The sequence below is a fragment of the Centruroides sculpturatus genome, unplaced genomic scaffold, assembly GCF_000671375.1.
Source record: "Centruroides sculpturatus isolate CEXI.00-Female unplaced genomic scaffold, Cexi_2.0 scaffold101, whole genome shotgun sequence".
Taxonomy (NCBI): domain Eukaryota; kingdom Metazoa; phylum Arthropoda; class Arachnida; order Scorpiones; family Buthidae; genus Centruroides; species Centruroides sculpturatus.
The window spans coordinates 1057797-1075823 of NW_019384361.1; the positions used below are offsets into that span (position 1 = coordinate 1057797).

An 18027-nucleotide genomic window follows, 5' to 3' on the forward strand; every position below is an offset into this window, starting at 1 on the left:
ATAGAATATTTATATTGTATTGCAGGGGTGGGCAAGCAAGAGTTCAGTGGGAGCCGAAATGTAGGTTTTGCAAAATGCATGGGAGCCGCAGTTCTGTGCTTTTTTCTGTACTGCAGTTCTGTACCGCAATTTTATTATATAATATAAATATTATATAAAACAAATATTGAATTTTTTTAATAAACATATTTTCACAAAATTGTGGAAATAAAATTGTAAAAATAATAATAAAAAGCAGAAATTAACACTTTCAGCAAGAGCCACATGTAACTCAAAAAAGAGCCACATGTGGCTCTCGGAGCCGCATTTGCCCATGATGGGTATATATAATTATTTCTAAGAAATATTGAAAAATTTGTGACATCATATATACATATATCAATTAAATATAAATACATTATTCAAAATTAAATGCTGGAATATTTAAAATTACTGGTAAATATTTTTTTTTATAATGTAGTTATTAAAATTAGCCTGGTGTTCTACTTACAATGCTTTTCTATATCTTTTCGAGTAGTCTGTTGAAATATATCAATATGAGATGGTGCTACAGCGTAAGTTTCAAGTTTTTGTAATACTTCATTTCTTTCTTGTTCAAAAGTATAAAAGGCTTGTTTATAAAACTCAACATTTGTTTTTGCAACAACATCCCAAGGTGTGGGATTCCAATCAAGATATTTTTGTGCTTTTGTAATATTAACAGGACCACGATATACAGAAGGATACAGATGAAATGCATCTTCAGATGAAGGATATTGATATTCCACTCCATTAATTCCTAATAAAGTCTGAATTTTGTATAAAATTTTTTTCAAATTAAAGTTTTCATTGAAACCTAGATTAAAGACTCCATCCACAATATTATTACTTTCTTTACTATCAACTTTATGAAGAATATGAATAATAACTTTACTAACATCACCAACATATACCATGCTGCTTAAAGTTCTTAGAACTTTTTGAGGAACATATATTGGAATTCCAGTGATATTGTGATATTGTATCCACAACTGATACATCCACCAGCGATGGGTGTTGTCACGCGGTCCAATAACATCGGGTAAACGCAGTATCACAAACGGTATTCCTCCTTCCGAACGCTGCTTGTTCAGTAATTCTTCACAGGCTAATTTACGATGTCCATAAGAATCTTTAGAATTAAGATTTGATCTCTCTTCTTCATTCGTTGGTCTCACAGCATCATCCTCACTAGATTCAGTAGCCGGGGTCTTAGTTACACATACTTCATAGACTGAATCTGTGCTGATAAAGATATAAAGATCAGTTTTACCAGTAAGGAGAGAGAGAGAATCTCCCAAAACTTTAGAATGATAACAACTGAAATCTATGACAAAATCAAATTTAACATTTTGTATGAAAGAAACAAAAGAAGAACAATGTTTCAATCCAGTGTATCTGTCACATATTATATGATTGACTAAAGGTTTTATCCTACTTTCAAAGTCCCAATACGGAGTTCCACGATTAACAATTGTAACATCGTGTCCTTTTAATATCAAATCGTAAACCACTTCAGATCCGAGAAACCCATTACCACCAAACACAAGGATATTTTTAGCAGAAACACATTGAATTAATAAACAAGTAGTTACCAATATCAAAATCATTTTTTAGTGTGCGTGCAATATTAAAATGAAGGATTTATTATATCTGTCGATTTCAATCTTCTCATCATGTTACACACAGGAAGATGTCAATTGAACTTCCGTTTCTACCACATTACCGCCATCTTTTGTCATATTTTAATAGTAATAATTTCGATTGAATGTTTACTTTGTATTTGTCGTCGTTCTGTACAACTAGTGTACAACTACGAATTAAGTATGAGTGGAGTAACAAAATTTAGCAGGATATTAACTCCCATTTTTCGAATGAAGAAAATCAACTGGAAATATCCTAAATTTGAAGTAAGAATGCAACTACTTTATACGTTTAAAATTAAATTTAAGTTATTGATTGGTTATATTTAATANTTTTATTGTCGCGAGCACGTGTTCTATTTGTGAAAATATAGAATTTTGTCGGACGGATTCGAACTTGTGCACGTACTATAGTTTGGGATCAAGTGTGTTTAGTGTAAACGAACCAGGTGTACGAAGGACTAAGTAGCTGTAGTTGAATAAATATCCTGTTTGATTTTATGGTTACTTCTTTGTCATCCTTCCTTTGTCCTCCACACCACCACATGATAACTTAATTTTGAATAGTACTTGTATCATTTGAATTTGTGATAAAGTTTTACATCATTTTTTAATTTTATTTTATTCTTTGATTCAAGGATTTTAACTTTAATTTTTGTTGACTGCCGGACGACCGAGAAGGCCAGGCCTCAAGGCTGGATGGTCGAAGCGGTTAAGGCGTCTTCCTTCCGCTCTAGGAACCCGGAATCAAATTCGGGTGAATAACACCAAGAATTTACCGTGGGCGATCCGTCCCAGATTTGTCGGGCCCCATACCTCACCACTTAAAAGGCCCTCTCGGTGGAGTCAAAAAATGAAAACATTTGTTTCTCTTTTTGTGTTTTCATTTTTTGACTGTGTCCTGTGAACACTAAGAAAACGCAAAGGTCGGATGGCCGAGCGGTCAAGGTGGCAGCCTACCGCTCTACGAGACCCAGGATCGAATTCGGACGGGCCAGGAGTTTATCGGGGGTTGGTCCATCCGGATATGTCGGGCCCCACCCGGTCTCCCCATTGTGGACCTGACCGATTCTATAATAGGCTTACTAAAAGAGACCCTCATAGAGCCTGCAGGGCAGAAAGAGTTTTTAAAAAACACTAAGAAAGAGTCTATTCTAAACTATTTAATTTCGAACTAACAATGGAAAAGGACGAATGACTACAAATTTGGTACAGATCGTCCATGAAAAATTTTTGGGATTTTCCGTCCGGATTCGATTTCGAGTCAACTAGAGCGATAGGCTGACGCCTTAATGGCCTTAACTATTGGGACTCAGATTTGTATTAAAGTTTGGATTGTAACATGAATTCTTTGAACGATCCGTCATGGACTGTCCTTCACCAGTTGACGGCCCCATTTGGTAAAATTACTAAAGTCAACGTAAAAACGCTGTCTAACTGGTAACGTAAGGATCAAATTCTGTCGTTCACTATCTCAACATTATGGTAGCGTTAAGCGCTTGCATACGTTTCTAAAATCAACGTTTTGCTTTGCTTATACAGTATTAGAGCTACCGAGTTCTTCCGTCCATCCATGTAGTGATGGATATCTTATGCATGTTTTATGTCGTAACGTATCGCTATTTTTCCATACCCATCGTGCCAAGCTCACAATTGAGTGACCGGGGTCGTTCTTACCCGAAAAACGCCATGAATTTTTCGCGGAAGAACGACAGCTCGGATTCGATCCGGGGTCCCTACGAGCGGTAGACTGATATCTTAATCACCGCGGTCATCCGGCACTCATTTTCTCGTGGTAAGCACATATTGCTGACATAGAAAATATTGTCAAAACGTTGCATTTAGGAACTCTCCATTTCAGTCTATGTGCGAAAGCAAGCCACTATGAACAGGTCCAACCAGTCTGGCTAAGGCCAACTACTTTTTGCTGCAATATTACGATACAATTGTAATTTCAAATTACTCGTTAGCGTGCAACAGTGTCAAACTAATCTCTTTCCTAATTCTGAAATATTACTGTAATTTTCGCTTTGTTCCAAGAAAACATGGCACTTACAAGTTAGTCAACTTATTATTATTATTATTATTATTATTGACGGAGAATGTGACGGAAGTATCGGACTTCACAAACTGGAAATCTTTTGTAATTCGGAAGATGTACCGTGCCCTGCAGAGATGATAAAAAGGGACTGTTACGAGAAAAGTACCGAATTTATACTTTCCCACAATAAAGATATCGGAGAAACGGCTGTCGAGGGTTCGCGTTACAGAAAAGGAAAAAATTGCAGATCTGTAAAGACAGTATTATTGTCAGCCATTACACTGTGTTATGAAATTTTAAATTATTACATTTTGGCACACTTATAGGCATCAGCGCTACTCAGTGCGCTTTCCCCCTTCACAACTAGATTTCTTCATAGGAAAAAGGGGTTATCTCTAAAGTATTACTATCTCCTTCTCGGAAATAGTTTATCCCTCTACTAGTGCTGTGACGATAACCTATATACAAAACCGAAATCGATATTCTAGAGTTTGGTTTAAGACAGCCATAATCTCTTCCTAAGAATATTTAGAAACTAGAAAAGTTAAAATAACTAAATAAGGCAATTAATGAAAGTAAAATCCTTATAAAGAAATTAAGAGATCATGGCGTAATCATGACAACCTTTCTTTTTGCGCCGGAACACTATTTTTTCTCTTCCTACGACCCACAAAGTATATTTAAATTCAAAAGACATGCGTGCCGATGATTTGGAATTCAAATAGAATGAAATGTTTTGAATGTATTTAATTAGAATAAATTTGAAAGAGTTGATGAAGAAAAGGACGATAAACAGAATAGAATTTAAAACAAGGAGTAGAAAAAAAAATTTAAGATTTATGTAGTAAAATATAAAGGAAGTTGTATCAATACAATATGTTGTGTGCCAGGCAGCAGATTCTTCCGACATCTCGCTTTGGACACGCTTGCCATACATTCGCCATTCCTGCCCTTTTTCAATTTTAATTTTTCTCTTAAGAAGGTTAAAGAAATGGGTAAAGATCAATAGGCCTATATGGAACAATGTAAAATATAATATTGTGTTGAAATTTAATGCAGCCTTACATGTAATAATACAATTTTTACTTTTGCTGATGATGTTGACGTATTGGTAGTTTCCGTGAGCTCAGATCAGTGGCGAGCTCCGATTTAATCTTGGAGAGAGCCGAGTTTAACTGATAAAAACTTTTTAATGTAAATTCAATAAAATTTTCTCCTTATGTGACCACGAATTTATAAATAATATAGAAATAGAAGTCAGGATACAATATAAATAAAAAATGAAGTTTAATTAGGAAAAGATTTTTGGAAAATTTTCTAGTGTTTGTTTTCTTTTCTATTTAAAGAACGTCAAGATCCCTTGGCCCCTCTCTGGGTGCTCAATGCTGTGAAAAACATTCATTGAGAAAGGGACAATAATAAACAGAATTGATTGAAACAATATATTAAGAAATACATATATACGTATGTTTGTTGAGAGGTATTTTCAACTAACCTGTTTGTAGATACCAGTAACTAGCTGTTTAATTAAAATAATTTTAAATGTCTTAGAGATAATATCAATTGCAAAAGCAATGAAAAAAATACAAGGAAAAGATCAATCGATAATGGGAAAGACATTATTAACATTTTGCGAAATCAAAAATATTTTTGAGAAAATTTAAGGAAAACTATATCTAAATTATCTTCGATTAACAATAAGATATGGTTGTGAAACAGTGACTCGAATTTGAAAAAAATCATGTTGATTTAATTACGTATAAAAAGCATTTTAAAATTAAAAGAGTGTTAATTTTCGAATATGACATAAAGACCGGAAATTTCGTTCGTTAAATCGAGCTCTCATTATATTTAGAGCAAAAGGAACTCCAAACTAGATTGCGCTTGGTGCCTTTCACTGTTTGATCCTCCATTGTTGCGAAAATTGGCCAACTAGAGGATGAAAAGATATTGTAAATCATTGAAACATATGAAAAAAGGCATAACGAAAATCTCAGGTTTTTTTTTTTATTTAATAAAGCAAATATCCTTTCTTAGGCCTATATCATCAGCAAGAATACGGTTAACGAAGGATTTCTGATAAAGATCATTATCGAGAATAGTGAAGACAAATTAACATCAGCAACCTAGTTTTGTCTGATGGATCCGAAAAATTAAGGAACTATTTGACTATAGAGATTGCATTTGTTAGAAAATATTGATTGGGATAGCTTGTAATAGATCGTTAGGTGGTTGTGGTGATGAAAAAGATCAGATTTACTCGAAAATATTTAAATAAGTCGTGAATCTCAATTTTATATTTTGCTTTTTTTTTACACGTTACTATTTACAGTAGAACCTCCATTATCCGGACCTCCATTATCCGGATTTTCGATTATCCGGATTGTTCAAAATAAACAAAAATTTTACGAATTTGCTGATTTGCACTTGGCGAATTACGGCACTGTTTATGTACGTGATGGAATGCATAACTTTTTTTGTTTCAACAACGTCTCACCCAGCACAGTGGTCGTAAACTCTTAAATATATTTTACGTAGTAATAAAAATATAACTTGACATACGTATTTATAAATAATTTATATTCAAATTACATCATTTCTATGACCAAGGGCGGCGTAAGGCATGGACGACGTGGGCCACCGCCTATGCCTCGCGGTCCGAAGGGCCTCGCGCCTCGAAGGTTTACGCATTACTTAAAAGCCGCGAACGCGACGAAAAAATTTTACTCGTCATAAAACGATAAATAGTTTGTCAAATTTTTATTCATAAAAATGCAGTTTCAACTGCTTTTTATTTTATAAAATCCGTCTTCTTGCGCCACCAGAGAGCCTTTTAAACAATAGGTAGTCTGTTAGCGTTGGTCAGTAGTAGTCCAAATTCAATACGAACGTTTGTTTGTTGAAAATTTGATCACGATTTAAATACAGTATTTACTTTTAATATTACCGATATGTCATCGAAAAGAAACGTGTTGTATTATCATTAAAAGACAAATTAAAGTATTTGTTTCGATTATCTGGATTTTTCCTTATCCGGATTACCTTCATCTCCAATTAGTCCGGATAATCGAGGTTCTACTGTATTTCATATATTAAGAGAAAAGTAAATAAGTTTCAATTAAAATTCATTTACTTTTTTAACTTTTCAAGAAATCATCTTTGTTTTCGTTTCGTACCATAGTTGATACTCTTCATTCCTTGTGTTAAATAGACCAGCTTAGAGTGATTCATAATTTATGCCTCATCTGATATTTCTCTGATAGTTTTTAAGTATCCAATAATACTTTCAACGTGACTCGCCCTATTTAAAGTTCGAGGTCATTTTATAACGTCTCAAACTTTAAATACTTCCAATATATTTAATTGATATGAATTAGCATGTAATCTGATATATTATCTTAACCGAATAATCAGTAAATTCAATTCATGTAAACTTTTATTACTGATATGATAACATATAGTATAAAGATTTTATTTTTATAAGACTATTGATATACTGTATTATTAACTTTTACAGCTTAGAAAGATAATTCAGTTGGTTACATTACATCAAAGGTCATCGTTCATAAGTTTTCTGCCATCTTGGACTGTTTTATTTATTGCTGCATGTAAGAAGAACGAAAAAATGGGTAATTAAAATTTTACAACTAATTATTCTTTAAAATTATTCAACGAATAGTTAAGCTTTTTAGAACTTGGGATTAAATGTTACAGAAATATAATTTATAAGATAAAATAATTTTTTTAATGTTTTAAATAATCATTTTATAAAAATTATAGAGCAAAATCGAGAAAATGTCTTATTCACTCTGTAGCAGGCTGCTTGGCATATACATCGCGCCGGGGAAGTAGTTTTCCTTATATATTTAATGTATTCCCTAAAATTTACTTGTAGTTTTATGTGTATCGATTCAGGGGACCTCGAAACATATGTATCGATAACAGCATACATGATAACATGAATAACCCAGGATATCTTCTATTAAAAATTGAATTGTGACTATTTACAGAAAAAAAAATTATAATTTTTTTGTAAAGTCACAATTCAATTTTTAATATATATAGATATTAATGTTTGTGTGGGGGAGTTATTAAGCTTCAAAGTGGGTTTTTGTTCACCCACTTTGAAACTTAATAATTCTTGTGTCCTTTGTCGAAAATTTCTGAAATTTTGCAGGGAGGTTTGGATATTAGGGGCATTAATGCTATTAAATTTCGGTGGTTAAATGTTTCAGGGAAAGTTACGCAACTCGTTTGTTTAAAATAACTGTCTAAAACATTTTTAAAGGTTTTTTAAAAACAGCGTTTAAAGAGAAGACAACTCTTTCCTGGTATGTTGTGAGTCGTGCAGGGTTCAAATCCCCCCGTTAGGTAGCCCCTCGTTTTATAGATAGAAATAGACCAATTTCCTAAATTTGATTTTATAATTTTGTTCAGAACTTTGTTTTTCTATATTAAACTCTTATTTGTACTTGACCCTGCATTCATCCTCCTGAGAGGCTCATTCCTGGACTTCGGAGGGACTCTTACCCTAGCGTCATAACTACAGTGGGTGATCGGTTAACGAACATAATCCGTTCCAAGACTTTGTTCGTTATCCGAATTGTTTGTTAACCGATTATCGATTTACCGTACGTTTTTATGGGAATTTGATTAATTCGTTCCGGAGACTCCAAAAAATAAAAAAATATATACTTTTTTACTACGTTTATTTATATGTAATAGTAAAAATACATATATATATGCAGTCTTGCATTTATTAGTCGTGTTTTTTCCGTCTGTGGAGGTTAAATAATCTGTCCAATCTCGATTGCTTTTCTGTTTTCTTTAGGATTTTTCGGAAGTAATGAATAGTATTGTAATTGTAAAGATCCCCAACCCAATTAACCTTATTCTGGTTTGGATGCCACTTGGATGATCGTTGTTCTGACATCCCCGGAGTTCTTCTGTCGTCAGGTCAGTTTCAGGTTCCATTATGAGCTCTAAAATGCTTTTTATTTCTCAGATGTGATTTTCATTACTCCATTAGCAGCTTGAGACTTCTTGATATATCTTTCATAGCTAAGATTGTGCCTACTGTAGATCTGTTCAAGCCATACTGCCTAGCAACATCAGACATATTGTGCCACTTTCTACCTTGACTATTATCTCTTACTTGGTTTCTACGGTCAGCACAGTTCTTGACATTCCTTTTTTTATGCTCCATAATATTATCAGTTTCTTTTTTAAATAAAAAGTTCAGAAAAGCACTTACAAAAATTCAGAGAACAGAAATCAACTAGCCCACAAAAAATTATTTAAATGCAAGGCCCGGATGAAATTCGAAATTTGGTATTAAAACGTTAACGAATATCTGATGGCACATCTTTCACCTTTCGTAAATAAACCCCGACGCAAAACTTAACAAGTATCCGTCCGACAGTCGCGAAGACTATAAAAAATCATTTGTCAGAAAGGTAAACAAAAAGCTGGAATTACAGGGGAGAGTTTCAAAATTCGAAGGGATACTATCCGATCGGTATCGGGTTGAGCGTCGATGTTGACGTCTCCCGCGCTCTGAAAGGTTTCGAATTGTTACCTGAAGACAAGGGAAAATCAATCGGTATTCGTTATTTTCTGTTACTTCTTTTTATGTTTGTTCTGTAAAGTGTTTGTTATCCGAACATGTGTTCGTTGTCCGATCATCCGATCATAAAAATCTTTCGCGAAAGTGTTCGTTAATTAATTAACGGATCACCCACTGTATTTTTTTTTCTAACTCGGCGGTGTGTCCGACAAAACACACCTGGTGGCAGGACCTTACCCCAAACTTGCGTAATCTAATTTTTGACGGTCCCCGACCCGTACAACTCCAAAATAAATCAAATGATTATATGAAAATACGTAATTAATACGTATATAAACATCAATACTTATCTAATACAGATATAACTTTTTGTATTAAGGTTTAACATCATTACGCAAGATATTTCCATGACGTCGATAGGCAGTTAGCATTTTTGTGGTTCATGGCTTGCTTGTAGATGGTACTTTTCTCAGTTGTTTGTCCTACCCGTGGATTTACAATGATGCGTAAAAGCTTTATCAAAATGCAGAGTATTTTAGAGGTTAGCGCTGCCAATACTGTGTTGTATTTTTCTTTTCTAACATCGTACTCATGTTCTGTTATCCTTATGGGAAGATTGCACCCAGTAGCGACTGATCTAGTTCTCTTCATTTAACGTGATTGGAATTTTGTATGTTTCATGTGACATATAAATTCGTTTATCTTAGGTTTATTTCTCTTAACTATTAATACATTATCTACGTATCGTCTGTACAGAAGGATGTTATCCATGAATCCGATTAGCACTTTTCTTTCAACCAATCACTAACTCGCATAACAATTCTGCCATTGGACTACCCATTAGCAGGATTGTTGTATATAGATTTTTTTCCGAACTTGAAGAATGAAGAGTAGCAAACTACATCATATAATTTATGCAAGTCTTCCTGCAATCCGGTAGATTCTTTAATGTATTTACCTAATTCGCGCATGAGATACTCATGGCATGGTTACAGCTTAACCTATGAGTATAAACTCTCGAAGTCTAGAACCGCGATGTGCTCGTCCTCTGTTAAAGCAATCTGTCGTGCTTTTTGTAGTTGGATAAAATAGTTTAGAAATTTTTATTTTAAAATATTTATAGTGAAAATAATAAAAATTAAATTTGTGGTGTAGTAAACACTAGTATTGTGTTTTATTCCAAAGACACATGGCAAATTTTCCATCAAATTCCTTTATTAGTTGAGTCGATACACAAATATTCCTTTTGTCAAGTCTTTGACTCAAACGACTTTTCGAACTGCAGTTGCACAACAGATCAACTAATAAAGGAATTTGATGGAAAATTTGCCATGTGTCTTTGGAATAAAACACAATACTAGTGTTTACTACACCACAAATATAAAACAGGACACGGTTTCAAAAAGAAAATCAATAAAAATTAAACTTTCTTATATATTCATACAATAATTGCTGATTATTGTATATACATGATTTTAAAATTCTTTCAAACTCGATAGAGTAGCATAAATAAATATTTTCCTCGAGGAAAATATAATTCTCCGAAATATATAGTGGAAAAAAATATATTTTACTTCCAGGAAAATATTATTTTCAATTATGTATTTTCAGGAAAAAAATATTATTAAATAAATTATTATGTGAAATTGCTGATTAAGTCATGATAACACTGCACGCATAACATTGATATGTGTGTTGTGTGGAAATAGTATGCATGCAGAAATAATACTTTTCTCTAAGTAGAGTTCTACCAAATGAGCTGATCTGAGCTGAGCTATATCTCAGAATTTTGACGATTAATTCAGCTCTCAGCTGGAGTCCACAATCGCAGATTGACTTTACAGCTTAGCGCAGCTCGATGTGAATTTTTCACCTTACGATTATGCAATCTTTAGCCCGCGACAACAGTAGCGTAGCGTAGGGGGGCGGCAGGGGCGGCCCGCCCCGGGCGGCACTTTTTAGGGGCGGCAAAATTACACAATAAATAATAATAATATCTTGTAAGAATTTGAACCATTTTATTTCATATTTTCGTCCACCTACGATTCGGACCGAATGAAATCAGCACGGAATAGTGGGAATAGTATTACCATCCGACTCGCTGTTCGGGGATATCGTGCGCAACCTATCGACCTGTTTTTTTTTTTTTTTTTTTTTGCTTGTACGATTCATTCGCACCCATATACACCTCCAATATCCAATAGGGTTAAGTCATCTAGATTACTTACGTTACTCCTATCGAAGTCTCCCTAGTCGCTAACTGTAATTGATTTAGAACCAGCATGCACTGCAAATTATTCTTCATTGCAAAATGATATACGCATGCGTCAGGAACTTCTGTTCGAACAAACCTCACCTGCCGTCAGGGTCGGCGATTTTAAAAAGGTGGCAACAATAGCACGGAATTTTTCATTACTTATTCTGTGACGAAACTGAATTTTAGTCTTTTAAATTGAGATACCTAAATAAGGGGCCGGCGAAATTTTCCTCCGACCCGGGCGGCTGACACCCACGCTACGCCATTGCGCGACAACATTTTATTTCAATTGCTGCTTTTGCTTTCACTACTGCTATAATGCAGTATCACCACGGTATTACTTTTCCTTGCCATCCCGTGTCATAATGAAATATAACCTATATAAATGTAGAAAAACAAAATAAAACTGTCCTCAACTTCAATCCTATCAGGTAAAAGAGACTCCCTTCCCATCTTGTCACTTTTGCACGACTTAAAGGGTACACTTCCCTGCTTAATTTATTAAGCTACTTGTGGCATCTTCTGTAAGCAGATTTTATTTACAAATTTAATTATTCGCTAAGTTTTGCTAATCGCTAAAATAGTTTAAAACTAAAAAAATGTATGGTTATCGGGAACACACATACAGTATATGCAAAGTTTCAACTAGGTCGTAAGTTAAGTAGCCTAAGTTAATAAAGAGCATACAATAAAAATGGACTTTGCTGCAACACACTCCAGCTCAGCTTAGATCTCAGCTCCAGTCCGAATTCACAACTCAGCTGGCTGCTCACAGCCTGACTATCCAGACCTCAGCTCAGCTTGATAGTTCTAAACATTTAAGCAACTCGTTACTGGATTTTTTAATTAATAACTAAGCAGAAGTGCCATTTTAGTCATTTTAAATCGCACTCGTGAAAAGTTATGTCTATTAGATCCTTTCGGCTCTGTGTCCAGGTAAAAAAAAAAGACAATTCAGAAATACATATACAGGGTATCCCAAAAGTCAAGTTACGCGTATTGTAATGACTCTACGGATGAGAGCAGGCCAAGATAAATAATGGGAGTATATGTTATGATGCGTACTGAATTTATTGGTGACTATAAAATAGACCTAGAAGGCCTTTTCAAAGTCATCCAAAAATATTTTTAAAATCGTGCATCCATGAACAAAAATATCAATTAGAAAGTTATAGGCCATACAAAAATTAGTAAGAATACGCGTTTGTTTGGTACAAATTTAACACGTTTATGTACCAGTAAACGTGAAAGAAATCCAAAACAAACAAATAAATCCAAAGACACAAGAAAATTTTGTTGATGTCATGCAGTGAAGCACTTGAATTTTGTTTCCATTCAGATAAAACATCCAAAGGTGCTTCACTGCGCGACATTAACAAAATTTTGGCTCGCGTTTTTGGAAACTTTTGATTAAAAAAAGTAAGTCACACGACGTAATACTATGTTAATCGATGAGAGGTGAAAAATTATTAACAAAATTAACGACGTCATCAGGTTTCGTCTTTGTTCATGCCATAAGTTGTTAACTTGTAGCAACGTTGTTATGTTTATTCTAACAAATTTTAAGATATGATTAAATGAAATTATTAACTAAGAATTTGTTCATAGCAGAATCAAATGATATGAGTAAGCGAATATTTGATAATTTAATACTAGTAAATAAATCAGACGAATACATCTAGCGGTTTGCGTTAGACTAAGGACCGCTGTGCCATAATTAGGATATAGTAATACCCCGAACTTACGCGATAGGTGGGACCGAGCGGTAACCGCGTAAGTCGAATTCGCGTAAGTCGGGGTATAATTTCGCATATAAATACATACAAATAATTTTTAATTGGGGCCGGAGACTAAAGAAAACAATAATTTAGAAAAAAATGTTTAATAAAATCTTAGATAATACATATGTATAACAAATTAGGCCTATATTATTTTACAATTTTTCACATTTACTTGATTATTACGCCATAATTTTAACATTGTTTCCATCTCAGCGATAATACTGTGACGTTTACGAATGATGCTTGAATTTAAAGATTGAGCATTTTTCACAGCTTCGAGAATTTTTTCTTTGCCTTTTATAATTGTTCTGACCGACAATTCCGGTAGATCAAACTTCTTTGCCAATTCACAAATTTTCATTTTTGTATCGAAGTCTTTAATAATGGGTACGTTCGTAAAGTCAAACGAGTTAAACGCGTTAGTAACGAATCGTTCGAAAAGTCTAACGAAATAGGAATAACGATGACGTCATTCTCGTTTAACTCGTTCGACTTTACGAACATACCCAATGTTAACTTTACATTCCAAAGATAAAGTTTTTCTTTTCTTGTTTTATGCAGAAGAATTAGTTCTACTTCGTTTGGATGACATAGTAGAGTCTCTCGAGTCTCCGTAGATATAATAAACACAGAAATAAATAACACAAAATAAATTGTAGCTATGTGTGGATTCCGCGCGACACATCCTAACATGTAAGCTGAACAATGGTGTGGGGGAGTGAGTAATCAAGGGTTGCGTGGCGCTCAAACAAAAGACGAATCGATGAGATTTGAAAATCGCGTAACTCCGGGTTCGCGTAAGTCGGGGTATTACTGTATTTGGATGTTTGTCATAATTCTATATTTGTCATACATTTATTTATTTATTTATTTATTTATTTTTATAGATTTTAGACAATATGATAAAGTCATAAAAACAGCCGATGAAATGTACGATAATAAGAAGTATAAAGAGGCTTATGATCTTCTACACCAAGAGAGTTTCATGGAAAACGATGAAGTTTTATGGAGGTTAGCGAGGATATGCTATGAATTAGCTCACGTTACAAAAGCAAATGAAGAAAGAGTTTCTTTACTACGCGAAGCGTTCTCTTACGCAGAAAAAGCAATTCAAATTAATGACAATAATAATAATTCTCACAGGGTATGTTTAAGTAATTTTTTAAAACATTGTATCTTAAGATTTAATTTTTACTTTTTCGGTTCTGTTATATATAACAGAGGAAAAGTATGGCGATCAATCAAAAAATGACCCCGAAGATTTTTACATTTTTGGACTTAGGCAGGAGCGGATCTAGGGCTTATTGAAGTCCGATGGGACCCCATTTTTTGTTAATACAAATAATACTATAAATTATCATTATTATTATATTATCTATTTTCTACTATACGATAAGTGCTCATTGTTAATGAAAAAGTATTAAAAATTTACGATAATAATTTAATTTTTGTGGGACCGGGCTTAAGCTCTATTAGTCCCTATGTAGATCCGCTCCTGGACTTAGGATTAGGACACCTTAAAACGTGAAGAAATGCAAAAAAAAAATTCTTTTTTTTTGTTTGTATGGATGTTACTGTGTAGAAAGTACATTTAATGTATCCTATTTGAAGCTTAATATTCCTGTGATTTTTGTACAAAATTTCTAAAATTTTGCAGGGAGGTTTGTGTATTAGGGAGATTGATATTATTACATTTTGGTGATCAAAGGTCGACGGGGTGGGGATAGAGGGAATTATGTGTCATATCTCGAGTAGGGTCGGACTTAATGATGATATTACTCGTTATTAGCATTTAAAAATTTTATAAAACCCACCCTAACCCTCAAAATTAAGCTTTTTTTGCCATTTTATAATATAAAAAGTTTTTTTTTTATTTTCTTTTTGAAACCGTGTCCTGTTTTATATTTGTGGCGTAATAAACACTAGTATTGTAGTATTGCCATGTGTCTTTAGAATAAAAACACAATACTAGTGTTTATTACGCCACAAATATAAAACAGGACACGGTTTCAAAAAGAAAATCAATATAAAAAGTTTTTAATAATAAAATATCATAACAGAGATGGCCTGTAAAAAGGTCTTTTAGTGCCCACAGGAAGAAAAGTCAAAATATTTCCGTTATGTAAATCAACAAAATATATTTTTTATTTAATATAATTTTTTAAATATTTATTGTTGTATTAGTAAATCACCGTACAGTTTAAATATTTAATATAATATTAATACTGTATATGTAAATCAATAAATAATTTGTATGTTTTATTTAGTGGTACGGCTTATTATTGGATTATGTTGCAAGAGAAGTTGGTACGAAAGAACGACTCATTAAATCGAAACTTGTTCGAAAGCACATAGAGGTAATGAATCTAAAGTTTTATGGAATTTACAGGTGCCCTTACTTAAAGCCCGGATTTTAATTCTCAATACCTCCTGAACAAATCGTTTTCATAAATTGAAGTTCTATTTTTTAGGATTTAATTCATACACTTATTTATTTCGGATATTGTCAAATAAATTGTCTAATGTGCCTGCCGTTGCAAAACACTAATTCGCGTAACCGCATGCAGAAATTCCTGATGGCACGATCTCATATTTCTGGTATAATAGTCTGTAAAATTTGAATTATGTCGATTCTCATGTCTTCGTGGCTTGTTATGTGACGTCTGAATACTTCATTTTTTAAAAAAGGTCCCACGAAAAATAATCACGTCGATTAATGTCTGCACACGTGATCAGTTGTGACCAATATTGAATTTTTCTGGATAGCAATGAGAAATCTCTCTCCGAATAGTGTATAACAAAGTGTAAAACTTTGCTATGTGAGGTGTGGTCCTATCCTTCACGAAGCACGCTTCCGGTGCCATGTTTTATAAGAATACAAATATCCTTTCTAGGCAAATGAATTGCTCAGGAGATATTGAGAATTAAACTCCCGATTTTTAGCTGGAACACCCTGTATATCATATTTTAATTATAGAATTAAGAGTACAGTTTTAATTTGTTTTAAAGAGTATAATAATTTATTACGTTTATCATCATTAAAATTTAATCTATTGATTTAGAAAGCGATAGAAATATGTCCAACCGATACGACTTCACTTTATATATTAGGAAATTGGTATGTGTTTTAATTTTTCACAAATTAAATTTATGTAAAATATTAATTTACAAATCAATGAATATCAAGGTGTTATTCGTTTGCTGATTTACCCTGGTATCAAAGAAAAATTGCATCTGTTATTTTTGCCTCGCCACCAACTTCAACGTATGAAGAAGTAAGATTCTTTAAGTCTCTATAGATTATATTTATTTATTCATGGCATATTTTAGATTTTGTAAATGCAAATTAACAATGAAATATTATGAGTCTTCTGTATGCCATTTTGGTTTTTTAAATAAATTTGTTTAATATTTTATTGACATAATCTAAAGAAATGTATTTTTATTGTTAGGCTTTACAGTTTTTTGAAAAAGCGGAAGAAAGTAAGAATTCTTTTTCTCTTTAGTTGTATTTATTTTAATATATTAGCCATTTATACAATAAATCAAAAATTTAATTAATTAAAATAGTTTATCTGTAAATTTGTTCATTTATTAATCAATACCTCTATCCTACCTAATCAATACCTAATCAATATCTTAATATCGACTAATACCTGTAATTTGAAAATAATTTGTTTTGCTTCAAAATGGTGGAAAATATCAAGTAACTATTGTTACTTGATATTTTCCATATCAAGTAACTATTGTTACTTGATATTTTCCATCATTTTAATATTTTCTTCAATTAGCAGATTGAAAAGAAAAATAAATAAATCTAGAACAAATATACAAAAGACACTGATAATATGTTGTAATTTGAGAAATTTAATTTCATTGTTCCAAACACGGTATGTGTTTGATACACTATGCGGATCCTAGCACAATAATATCTTGGATTCTTATGCATAGATTTTTCAGTATTCAGTGGTTTTATTCACCAGTGACCAAAGTGAACAAAACGACTGAATATTGGTAGTTGATCATGGTTTTGCGTAGTGTTTCTCAAACGGGATCCCGGTTGTTTTTTTAACCCGGGAAATCCCGCAAATTTCTTAAAAATTCACTTTTTTCTTATTTTGTGTTAAGGTTAAGAAATTTTGCAAATAAAAAGCATAATTATCTCATTCACTGTCAGAATACATTTGTATTTATTAATTTTAAACCTACCTATTAGATTTTTTTTAAAAATTTTTGCTCGTTATGGCATGTCACAAATGGTCGATAATCAATACGTAGCTTATTTGTGCCAGGACTCCGAAAATTCTTTACTTGTCAGAACCTGTAATATATGGAATAATTGTGCTTACGCTGTATTAATTTTTAACCATGCCCAGTAACTTCAATAAATGCGTAACGCCAGATTGTGCAAATTGGGCAAGGATACAAACGAGTATAAAGTCCACAAGTATGAAGTTTTTCTTCATAAACCTGATTATTAAAGCCAAACGAATTGCCGAATTATTGAGCTATAAGCTTGATGCCGCTATTAAAGCAGCCAAGGTAGACAAATCAAGAATACTAGAGAGCAAAAGAAGTATTACAATCTCGAAAACAAACTCGAAATCTTCCAGGCTACAGGTGAAAAAACACATAATATCTGTCTTCTCTTAAATGCATTAAACACGATTCCAATCACATCAATTGAATCGGAAAGGGCATTCTCGGTGGCAAGACTTTTC

The 18027-nt window shown here is 33.1% G+C and overlaps 2 protein-coding genes across 2 annotated transcripts in view; one reads left to right on the forward strand and one right to left on the reverse strand.

The window, feature by feature from the left end:
* Positions 1–1725, reverse strand: part of LOC111641287 (chloroplast stem-loop binding protein of 41 kDa b, chloroplastic-like) — a 5404-nt gene extending 3679 nt beyond the window's left edge. The window contains exon 1 of the mRNA XM_023387441.1: positions 491–1725. Coding sequence (XP_023243209.1) covers positions 491–1628 — 1138 coding nt within the window. The 5' untranslated portion in view covers positions 1629–1725. The remainder of the gene's footprint in view (positions 1–490) is intronic.
* Positions 1726–1768: 43 nt separating this feature from the next.
* LOC111641294 (regulator of microtubule dynamics protein 1-like) overlaps positions 1769–18027 on the forward strand; it is a 19691-nt gene continuing 3432 nt past the window's right edge. The window contains exons 1-7 of the mRNA XM_023387448.1: positions 1769–1928; positions 7220–7331; positions 14194–14450; positions 15574–15663; positions 16369–16424; positions 16494–16581; positions 16759–16789. Coding sequence (XP_023243216.1) covers positions 1845–1928; positions 7220–7331; positions 14194–14450; positions 15574–15663; positions 16369–16424; positions 16494–16581; positions 16759–16789 — 718 coding nt within the window. The 5' untranslated portion in view covers positions 1769–1844. The remainder of the gene's footprint in view (positions 1929–7219; positions 7332–14193; positions 14451–15573; positions 15664–16368; positions 16425–16493; positions 16582–16758; positions 16790–18027) is intronic.